Consider the following 12,278-nt stretch of genomic DNA (forward strand, 5'->3'; position numbering starts at 1 on the left):
TAAAACTTATATTCAGTTTTCAGAATTCAGCTATGTTCAGTTCAGTTATATTATAACATCAAAACAAGATTTGACATTGCATCAATGAATCCTGTCAGTCATACCAGCTATGTGGCCTTGATGTTTTTTTATTCCTTTTCTCCATTCTCCTTTAAGACAAATAGAATTTTTTCTTTTTTTTTGCAAATGGTCAGTTTCAATGAATAGAAAACTGTGTATTTTACTAAAATGAAGATGTGCCAAAGTACAAATAGTAATAGGAGGAGGAGGAAATAAAAACAAAAAAATCTTATGGCATAATGCAACATTTGGGCTAACTTGATGGTACAAATACAATAAACACAATGAGAATTTTAATAATAAATAGATAAAGGGAGTAATCGTTTTTCCTGAATTGTTTTCCTTGCTTTATTAGTGAGATGAGCAGCATATAAATTTAATAAATAAATTCTGTAAATACTTTTTCGAGAATTGGTAAATTGTAATATGTTTTTATCTTGCTAATAGAGATTTGTATGCAACTCTTTGGGATAATTGCTGCAGAAATTTAAAATTTGGATTTGAAGGATGCTGTCATTTGGTGAAGAGGTTGAAGAAAGAGTTTATTTTATTTTTCAATCTCTTTGGTGAAACTTAATCCCTGGGAATGTGAAAATATGATTGAAAAGGAATGATCTATAGATACCAAAAGTTTCCATTGCTTTTAAAATTCATTCAGATATTGATATATTTATGACATATTTAAATTTATAAATATTCAGGGAAATATTAAAATGAAATGTAAAAGTTAGGAAGATGTATTTGAATGCTTCAAATATGTTGCTTGGAAATCATTGTTGTATGCTTACATATCATTCGACGGTCTAGAAAGAGAAAATATTATGTCAGCCAGTTGGTTGTTATAAAGATTGTTTATGAAGTTGAATCTAAGACATACATTGAATTGGGGAATTCTGAAAAATGAACTGTATGGCACAAGAGACCAAATCATGTTAAGGTGCAGAGAAAGACTATACATCAGTTCAAAGCCTATATTATTAAAAAAAATACAACCATAAAAAAGGTAATAAGATTACATTCTCACACTTCATGGCTAGTAAGGTGCATTAGGCTGCTCAGATATTCATAACTTACTGTGACATTTCATGAGATTACATTTTGCTGTTCACAGCCATTACTGCTGCTCAGATAATAACTAGCTGGTGTACATACTTGGATTATGCGATCCCTGTCTTTGGCAGCAAATTTGTGTCTTGAAAGTTGATCAGCTGCAAATTATTATTAGAATTGGTTAATATGACATACTGTTATTGTATCCGCTTATACGTATTTATAATGTGTTGCCATATTAATAGTAGATCAAATTTTCCACAAATTGTGTGTAACTCTCCCATTTGTAAAAAAGATACTTTCAAAAAACATTTAAATGAAAATTACTTAAGTCTGATTTCCTGAAAGTACTATTTCGAATTGCTAGTGAATTATTTGTGTTTTGCAGATTAGATAGAAAAACTAATATGTCAACTTCTTGGATGGGTGGTTACTGTCTATGTACATGTAGCTAAAAGTGAAAGATGACTGGAAGAGAATTGAGGTGAAGGTGAGGTCACTTTACTTAAGAGCGAAATGTATGGCCTATAAGGTGCTGGCATGACAGTTGATGGTTCTTTAGAACCAAATATATTAACTCAAGCAACCATAAGAAGATAATAGGCCAGATTTATTTATTTATTTTGGTAATACTTGACAGTGAGCTTAGCATTGGCTAAAAGTTGTATTCCCAAACATAAATTCAAACTTTTTCTTTAATAAAATTCCTTTGAAGTTGATAATAACTGCACTTATGTGATCTTTCTATTGAATAAAGTTCTTAATTGCTATTATTGCTAATATCCAGTTGTGATGAGAACTTGTCAAGTCACATATTCTGTATTATTTGATCATCATTTCTGATGAAATTGTTTTATTATCTGGGTGTTGTTATGTGGGCATCAGAGAGTAGAAACTGTGGCTTCTTTAGATATAATGAAACCTGCCTAGGTTTTATAATTAAAATAACCTGAAATAATGATAGTTGTAAAATATGTAACTATAAACTTCCCTGCTAAGGAATTCACACTGTCATCAGCCATAAAGCATACATCTCACCATTAGACTTAAGAAGTGTGCATGTATTTCTCGGATTTGCATATAGTTTGTCATTACACAAACACATATTTGAGAAATATATTTGAAGATTATTACATATGCTATTACTCCTTCATTAAGAGAGAAATTTAGAAAAGAAAATACTAAAATTTTTGTTTCTGTCTGACTATACTATTTTAAAATGTCAGATATATTCATTATATATTCCCAATCTTGATGTATATGACACCATTGATTTATTTTGAGAATGCTGAAAAATGTGTTTTCCAAGTTACATATTTCTCCAACATTTCTGACCTTGAGTAATGAATGGAAGCTGCTTGAATTCATGGAAAAACATGGAAACAGACTTGTTTAGCAAATCCTATAGCAGAATTGCTATATTTTAAATGAAAACCATCTATGATTAGTTTCTGTTTAGTAATAGATCTCTGCCACTAACTCATATATACCCATTATGTGACATTCACAGAATTAAATATAGGCCCAATAAGAAAACCTGTCATCCATACTAGCTGGCAGGCGGCAGTATAAACTACATGCTATAATATGAAATCCACGATCATCAGCTTGAGGAGTCTGTTCAGTAATATTGTGAATAACAATATTAACAATTTATTGTGGAAAAACAAGGTGATATTAAGTGAAAATTCTGCCAGTCCACATACTTATGGTAGTCTGTTCAAATTATGAAATAGGTAAGAGAACATTAATGTATGAAGATACTAAGGAAGGCCAGTAGGATCTATGCAGAATATGTAGCCTTATTTTGACAGCAGCAATAGTCCAACATCTTCACTGTCTTTGATCACAGACAGCTGTATATCCAGACTAGGAGTAACATTTCTTTTTTTTTTTGGAAGGGCAAATAGGTTTTTGGTTTCTTAGCTCTTTGCCTTACAAACCATGCTTAGGTTTGTTTAGAGATCCCGAAGAAGAAATTGCAAACAAATGTTTCAGATAATTGGTTCAGTCACATAATTCTTTCCTATACCATGTCATGCTGCAGCTGCTCTTATTATTGTGTTTTGATTTTACTTCTATTTTTATCAAAATTTTAAATTGTGTAGTAAGCTAGAAGGGATATTTTTAGCATGTAAATAAAAGGGAGGGGATTGGTATGAGAAAATTTTTGAATGACAACTGTGTGGCTGTGACCCAGAACATTGTTTTTATTTGTCAGCTGGGAAAACAGACCTAGTAGCATTTGGACAATTATTTTACCTTTGTACTGAATGATTATATGATCTTTTTATAAAATGCAAAGCCATTAGCAACAGCTTGATGCTATTTGGAGAACTCTCACAGGTGAACAATTTGCCTTTCTCATTTGAGAACATTTTATATAATTGGAAACAGAGCCATGCATTCAATGCAATTTACACTTAAGGCTCAGTTGAAAATAGTTGTATGTTAACCTGGACGCATATACAGTCTTCGATTTACAACAGTTCATTTAGTGACCATTCAAAGTTACAACGGCACTGAAAAAAGTGATTTATGATCATTTTCACACTTACGACGATTGCAATATCCTCATGGTCACATGATCAAAATTTGGGCATTTAGTAACTGACTCAAATTTATGACCGTTGCTGTGTCCCAGGGTCACGTGATATCCTTTTGTGACCTCCCCCACAAGCAAAGTCAATGGAGAAGCCAGATTCACTTAACAACCAGGTTACTAACTTATCAACTGCAATGTTTCACTTAACAACTCTGGTAAGAAAAGTCACAAAACGGGGCAAAATTCACTTAACAAATGTCTCATTTAACAACAGAAATGTTGGGCTCAATTGTGGTCGTAAGTCAAGGACTATCTGTATACGCAGTTTGCCTTGTCCATTCAATAGACCTTTGATAGATTTAACTTGGTATATACTAGGAGAAATTGAGGAGAAATTTCCTGACAATTAGAACAATTAATCAGTGAAACAGCTTGCCTCCAGAAGTTGTGAATGCCCCAACACTGGAAGTTTTTAAGAAGATGTTGGATAGCCATCTGTCTGAAATGGTATAGGGTTTCCTGCCTAGGCAGGGGATTGGACTAGAAGACCTCCAAGGTCCCTTCCAACTCTGCTATTGTATTGTATTGTATTGTATTGTATTGTATTGTATTGTATTGTATTGTATTGTATTGTATTGTACTAAGTGTATCTGTACCTGATGCTACTTAATTATAAATAAATCCCATTTAACTAGGTGTTTCTTACAGCTGAATAAACATAGATTTGTTTTGTTAAAGCTTATTTTATTTTATTAATATTTGGTAATTTATTTAAAGAACATATAGTATATAAATAATACTAACACTAATAACAGCCCCTCCATGTAGCTTTACGTTGTCGTGGTGGAGGAGCTTGCACGCTCTAATGATCCTAAGGAATATGCTGAACAGGTATAACCATATCAGACAGGTCTTAGGTGAAGGGCCAGACAAAATTTGCTCCACAACCCATACAAATATGGTGAATACAAAAAAAATGAAATTTATGCCGGCTGAACCGTCGCCCAGCTTAACAAGGGTTCCGTTGGATGCTATGGCTTCTGGACATTCTGCGCAAAATGAACTACAGGGCTCAGCTCCCTCTGCTAGGCAACCAGGGCATGGCGCTGACAAGCTACTGGAAGAAAAAGTGAAAAAGCGAAAAATCTGGACTAGGGAAGGAAACATCTCTATTATGAAAGCTTACTATCAGTGTGAGCCAGCAAAACGTGGATTTCAAAAACGAATGTATCAGATTTGGAAGGTGAACCACATGGACTGTGATATCAGTGAACAAAGGCTAATGGACCAATGATGTGTAATTCTAAGCCACAAATTTTTCACTACAGCAGAATTAATAGGAATCGAAGAGAAAGCAACTAATGGTCTGAATATACCAACAAAGAAGAGTAACATCAAGAATGATTTGCAGACTCAAAAACAAACTGAGGAAGAAAGGGAGGAAGAGGATGCTGAAATGGATGAAGATAAAGAACAAGGGATCACTGAAGAACAAACACCAACAGATATTGCTCAATTAGCTGAGAAAATAAAGCATCAAATGGAGGATGCTGAAAGAACACGTTTGCCAAAGCTGAACCAAGTGAACCGGAAAGAATTGAGAAAGGTACTAAAAAAAGGTCAGTGAGGCTGTGCAAACCATTCAAACCACTACATTAGCTGAAACAAACCAGCTGATGTATGCAGCAGCCTTCATAACCACCAAAGAATTGGGTTTGAAAATACAAAAGAGCCAAAGAGGCAAGAAGAGGAAGCCTAAATGGAAAATTCAGTTGGAATTGAAGATCAAAAAATTTCGTGGAGACTTGAGCAACTTGAAGAACCTAAGGCAAGGTCAGCTAAAGAACAAGCAGGTCAAAAGCAGCCTGGAAGCAAGATACGATTTGGAGAATAAAGAGATTGCGATAGTAATTGAAGAGCTGAAGCTGAGGGTTGTTGCCGTTGCTGAAAAAATTAAAAGATATGAAAACCGAGTAACTCAATTCAAGGAAAATTCACAGTTCAGAGCAAATCAGCACCAGTTTTATAAGAGCTTAGAAAGTGGAGATGGAGTAACAACAAATGAAAAGCCTGATAAAGAGAAAGCTCTGAAATTCTGGAAGAATTTGTGGGAAAACAACAAGAAGCACAACAGAAATGCAAAATGGATCAAACAGATTGAGGATTCTATTAAAGTGCATAAAATGGAAGATGTGAAAATAACAAAAGAAATGGTGCAAAGACAGTCAAGAAAAGTGAAGAACTGGAGTGCACCTGGACCAAACTAATGACATGGCTTCTGATTAAAGGCACTTACAAGTGTGCACAAAAGATTGACAGCCCAAAGGAACCAGATCTTAAAAACACCTGAAAATGATGAATGGACAACTGGAAGGACATTTTTGATCCAAAAAGATAAAGAAAAAGGAAAGGATCCTGGAAACAATAGGCTAATCACCTGTTTTCCAACAACATACAAGCTCCTTACTGGTATCATTGCAAACCAAATTTATGGATACTTGGAAAGAAATAACTTGCTTCCTGTAGAACAGAAAGGATGCTGCAAAAATTCAAGAGGAACAAAGGACCAACTGCTGATTGACAAACTAATCCTAAAGAATTCAAAGAAAAGACAAACCAACCTTTTCATGGCTTGGATAGACTATAAGAGAGCGTTTGATTCAGTTCCCCACAGCTGGATCAAGAAATGCCTGAAAATCTTTGGCATCAGCAGCAGCATACAAAAATTCATGGAAACTTCAATGAACCTCTGGAAAACAAAGCTTATGGCTAATGGAGAAGAACTGGGTGAAGTTGAAATTAAACGAGGCATTTTCCAGGGTGATTTCCTTTCACTCCTATTTTTTATACTCTCAATGCTACCACTGACAACCATTTTGAAGAAGGTGAACTGTGGATACGAACTTGCAAAGAAAGGACTGAAAATTTCACACTTAATGTACATGGATGATTTGAATCTGTTTGGTAAAACAAAAGCTGAACTGAATTTATTAGTTGAAAGCACAAAAGAATTTAGCCAAGACTTTGGTATGCAGTTTGGAATTGATAAATGTGCAACAATGGCAACCAAAGCAGGCAAGGTCATAGAAGATGATGGAATAGAACTTGAGAATGAAAAAATGATAAAGGTAGTAAAACCAGAAGAAGGCTACAAGTACTTGGGGATTGTAGAGGCCTCTGACTTAATGCATAATAAAGTCAAGGAATTAACTTCAGCCAAGTACATTCAACGAATTCTCAAGATATTAAAGTCCAAATTGAGTGGAGGAAACATAAAAGCCATAAATACCTGGGCTATACCTGTGATTCGATACTCTGCAGGAATAATTGACTGGGTCCAGATGGAGTTGGACAATTTGGACAGAAAAACAAGGAAGCTTATGACAATGAATCATGCTTTGCACCCTAAAAGTGATGTTGACCGATTATATCTACCAAGAGCAGAGGGTGGTCGAGGACTCCTACAAGTAAAACAGACTGTGGGAGAAGAAAAACACAGCTTGAATGATTACATCCAGAAAAGTGAAAGCAAAAACCACTGGGACCATCAGATTGAGAAGGTTTTAGAGAATAAGAAAGTCAAGATCTTGTGGGACTTCAGAATTCAGACTGACAGGCACTTGGCCCACAACACACCTGACATAACAATAGTTGAAAAGAAAAAAGTATGGTTCATTGACATTGCAATACCTGGAGATGCACAAATTGAAGATAAGCAGCAAGAAAAAATCACAAAGTACCGGGACTTGCAAATTGAAGTTGAGCGACTGTGGAAAAAGAAAGTGTGTTTTGTCCTGATTGTAATTGGTGCCCTTGGAGCAATATCTAAAGGGCTACCTCGCTATTTGGAAATTTTAAATTTATCAGACTTGAACATTCTGATTCTACAAAAAACCACCCTTCTTGGAACAGCTTATATCCTCCGACGTTACCTTAACAGTTCCTAGGTCCTTGGTTAGGACTCGAGCTGTTGAGCTACCAACCATCCCCAAAAGCTGTGAATCTCACCAAAGATTAACCATATAATAATAACAGAATGATTAGAAATATAACTTGCATATATTCCAATGCTGGGTTATTATATGCTTGATCATATATGTTGATACTAGTTCATGTATTGCTAACATAAAACAAGAATTCAGTCAACAGTTTTATGTAAATTTTGTTAGGAACCTTAGTCAATTTTGTAAGATTTGTACCCTGATATATATGTGTAAGTTTGCATTATCAACCTCTTCATTAATTGCACAGCCTAGTGTAATATTTCTATTATCTGTCACAAGGAAAAATGCTAATCCTGAAAATTACACATTTTAAAGAGATAATTCTGAAAATAAATCCTAATGTTCCTTCTTTATAAATTTCAGCTTGTAGGTGGTCATTTTGATCTGGAAATGAATTTTATTATACAAGAAGGAGAAGGTATTACATGCATGTTGGACTTAATGGATAAGTGTGATGTCACTTGCCAGGCAGAGATATGGAGCATGTTCACAGCCATCCTGAAAAAAAGTATCCGGAATCTGCAGATTTGCACAGAAGTAGGTCTCATTGAGCATGTGCTTCAGAGGATTGATAGAGCTGACAATATGATTGCAGGTATGACTTCTTAAATGGTCCTTACTTCCAATGAACTAATATGAAACCCTTTTTCATACATGACTGAAAAAAATAAATATTAACCTATCTCTAATAACCTTTGTTTAATTTTCCACAGATCTTTTAGTAGATATGCTTGGAGTATTAGCAAGCTACAGTGTGACAGTTCGGGAATTAAAGCTATACTTTAGCAAACTTCAAGGAGACAGAGGGAAATGGGTATGTAGAAATCTGTATTAGTAAAAAAGTATTTTTTATTTTAAATAGATATCCGTAACTTGTCATATCATAAATTAATTTTATCAGTAAGGTAAAAGGTAAAGCTTTCCCCATACATGCATGCTAGTCGTTTCCGACTCTAAGGGGTGGTGCTCACCTCCGTTTCTAAGCCAAAGAGCCAACACTGTCTGAAGACATCTCCGTGGTCATGTGGCCAGCATAACTAAATGCTGAAGGCGCATGGAGCGCTGTTACCTTCCCACCAAAGATGGTCCCTATTTTTCTACTTGCATTTTTACATGCTTTTGAACTGCTAGGTTGGCAGAAGCTGGGACAAGTAATGGGAGTTCACTCCGTTACACAGTGCTTGGGATTCGAACCGCTGAACTGCCGACCTTCTGATTGACAAGCTCAGCATCTTAGCCCCTGAGCTACCACGTCCCTCTAATTTTATGAGTAATCGAAATAATGTTTTATAGTTATAAGTTATAGTTAATAATGAAAACTGGGAGTCAGGTAGTGATTTTCATTTTTGTTTATATGTCATTGTGTCCAACAAGATCCAAAGAAAAATAATTGCAACTCAAAAGAAAAACAAAGTAACAATGCCCAGAGGAAAAGCATACAAATACCTAGGAGGAAGGTCCCCTTTGTCCCTGCTCTATTCCAAAGCTCTTCAGAAGAGTCATGTTTTAATGATTTTTTTCATGGGAGGCATCCCAATTTTGGGAACCATGCTGTTCAGAAGAAGAGCAGCAGACACTGTGAAGCTTGTCCCTGGGCAGATGACCTGTCTTAAGAAGAGGTAGCTGGAAAGACAGATCCCATAGATAAAGCAGGTTTTAAGCCCTGCAAGGCTTTAAAGGTGGTACTTTGAGTTCCATTTTGAAGTAAATAGATGTATTACATAAGAAAACATAGTAATTCCCATGTGTATATAAGATACTATGTTCTAGCCCAATGGAAGTTTGGATGCTCTTCAAGGGTAATCCCATATACAGCACATATTAATCCAAACGAATGTGTCAGAAACGTGATCCTCTGTCTAAGAAAGGTCAAAATTAGGGGCTTGAAAATGTGAAAAAGGTTTTCTTGCCCCAGAGGTCTTGTTCTTTAAGCAATAACTGCAAGTCTAAGGGGACATCTAAGTTACGAGGCCACTCTACATGGAACAGCACAGCCCTATCCAGACCCACATATGTCCCTACTGTCAGAAGGCTACTGAACTCATAACTTTTTCACCTGGTTGGGATTAACAAGTTCCAGACACCAATATAAGACTTCCATCCTGTTTCTATTTTGGCACAGGGTAGAGATATACAGCTGGGTATCATGTGAGGACAAATGGATGATACCTAAATCTGGGCTGGTAGATAATCCAATTCAGTGGCTTTATGTAGCTATTAAATGGGAGAGGAGAGAATGTATAGTGCACAATTCTGTAACGCCCCATAATGGAGAATTCTAGAACATGACTTCTTCTCCTTCTTACTATTAAAATATAACTTGAAGGAGAACAACTACAACACAGTGCTTCCCTCTCCCAGTTCCAGACAAGTCAGTAAAATACCATGATCAATGTATTCAAAAGCCACTGAAAGGTCCAGCAAGATCAGGGCAATTGAATTCCATTTCGCTAGTCTCATCACAGGTTAGCCACAAGAGCGATAATTGTGTTTTCAGGACCACACCCAGGACTGAAATAATTTCCTCCAGGATCCTTCCAGGCCAGCTAACACCATTCATAAGAAGGGTAAATTGGAGACTGGGTTGATAGTTGTTTAGTATTGCTAAGCCAAAGGATGACAAACCTCTTTAAGACAAAGCTCGTTGTCCTCTTTCAAGGAAGCATTGTGATTGGCCTGACCAGCCTCACATTTCCTTCCTGGAGGTTTTCACCAGCCAGGAAAGAGAGATTTCCAATACACAAATGCCAGGGCTAACATTACAAAGAACCCTGTCTACCTCCTCAGGATTATAGGCTCAGATTCCTGCTAGGTAATCTTTGAAAATGATATGTCAGGCATCTCACTTCTAGCCAGCATTCATCTTTGAGCATTTACAAGTGACTTTATCCTCCACATAACTTGAAAACACTTCACAGTAGTCAGCAGGTGTTTTTGCCTGGGTAATTTTAAGCAAGACAGACAATTTTTACATGCAGTACAAATGGAGGAATATTGATGGTTTTACTGTCAGCAGTATAAGTTTGAGATTAAGGAAATTTCTGCTTATACCTTGCACCCAACCTTAATTGTACAGCATCATACTGAATTATCTGTAGAACAATGCCTTTGGTTGCTAGGTTGCTACGATGCCAACCTATGACATCCCTCAGATGAATTTGGCATTAAATAGCAGCAGCCAGAGCATGGAGCCTTCAATAGCTGGATCCCAGATAATGGCAGAATGCTAGAAATAAGATTTGGTTCTTAGAAGATCAGTCCTCTTCTTGGGAGGGTGGCCTGCTCCATCTCATATTACATGTCTTCCTGCCTGCCTTAATCTTAATTTTTAGCTGCACTGTCAGACTTAAAATATCCCTAGCCTGTAGCAGCACAAATAATTTTGATAGAATAGATGTGGTAGAGCCTTACATTTTTAATAGCAATATTCTGATGTATAATTAGTATATGTAAACTATTGTTTAAATCCTGATTGTCTGCCCCAAAGGCCTTGGAGAAACATTTAAAATTATTAGAGGTATGAAAGTTGAATAATTTTTATTCAATTTTGAATCATTATTATTAAATATTTAATGTTCAGTTCAATTCACAGTCTGGGATTGGTAAAAACTTAAAAGTTCAAATCCTAACCAAGGACCTAATAGCTATGGGTTGGGGTTGTTTTTTTTTGGAAATCAGGAAAGTCAGTTCTTCTTCTTCTTCTTCAACACCATAATAAGAATTTGTTCTTTGAATAGCCTCTGTATGCTGGAAAGCTGTTGTCTGTGTTAAAATATATGCCCCAGAAATATGGGCCTGATGCCTTCTTCAATTTCCCAGGAAAAAGTGCTGCAGTAAGTAATTTTATCTTATCATGTTTGTTTTTTAAAATCTTTGTTTTGTAAGGTACTTGGTCTTTTTTTCCTGAAATCTTAAATATAATATATGTAATAGCTTAAAGAAAAGTAATTCAAATCTTTCTCTGCCAGTTTTGGAAACTAGGATCTATATACATACAGAGAAAGTTTAATAAGCTTTATAGCAGTTGACTACAAGTAAATCTGATGTATATTTTTTTAAAGAGTCATGTATTAATAAACTCAACTTAAAATAAATTAGAAGGAATTGTCATAGATTTTGATATCATGGGTTCAAGCGAGAAGTGGTTTGCCTGAATAAATACTCAAGCAGTATCATAATTCACATCATTTCTTATACATTTATGCATTTGTTGTTTTTTAAGTAGTTCTCCAGGTCCATTTTTAAATGCAATATTTCCATCGCTTTCCTGTACGCTAAAATTTTAGGATACTCAATAATACCTTTTCTATTTTATTCAAAGAGATTTGATTTTCTTCAGCACTTTTTGATTGCGATATAGGGTTAAGTATTCTCACAGTTCTTGAGTCCACAAATCATAAATTTCCTTTAACATAGCCATCTGGTGGTTAACTTTCAAAGCTTTCTTATCAGCAATTTAAAAAACACAGAAATTCTTTCCCACAGGAGAGGATATTTTTAGTTAATGTCCACATCTTTCTTTAAATCAAATCATCCAAATTCTTCACATTTAAAAACTTTCCAAAGGAAAATATATAGTCATCTTTTAGTTGCATATTAGAAAAAAATAAAATCTTTCT

General features: G+C 35.4%; 1 protein-coding gene across 1 annotated transcript in view; it reads left to right on the forward strand.

Moving 5' to 3' along the window:
* Positions 1–12,278, forward strand: part of LRBA (LPS responsive beige-like anchor protein) — a 380,505-nt gene that overhangs the window by 21,713 nt on the left and 346,514 nt on the right. Inside the window, exons 3-5 of the mRNA XM_087724319.1 lie at positions 8,023–8,254; positions 8,373–8,473; positions 11,397–11,492. Of these exons, the coding sequence (XP_087580445.1) occupies positions 8,023–8,254; positions 8,373–8,473; positions 11,397–11,492 (429 nt within the window). The remainder of the gene's footprint in view (positions 1–8,022; positions 8,255–8,372; positions 8,474–11,396; positions 11,493–12,278) is intronic.

The sequence above is a fragment of the Thamnophis sirtalis genome, unplaced genomic scaffold (genome assembly GCF_051295495.1).
Source record: "Thamnophis sirtalis isolate CommonGarterSnake01/CBP01778 unplaced genomic scaffold, rThaSir2_p1.2 scaffold_10, whole genome shotgun sequence".
In the NCBI taxonomy this organism is placed as follows: Eukaryota; Metazoa; Chordata; class Lepidosauria; order Squamata; family Natricidae; genus Thamnophis; species Thamnophis sirtalis.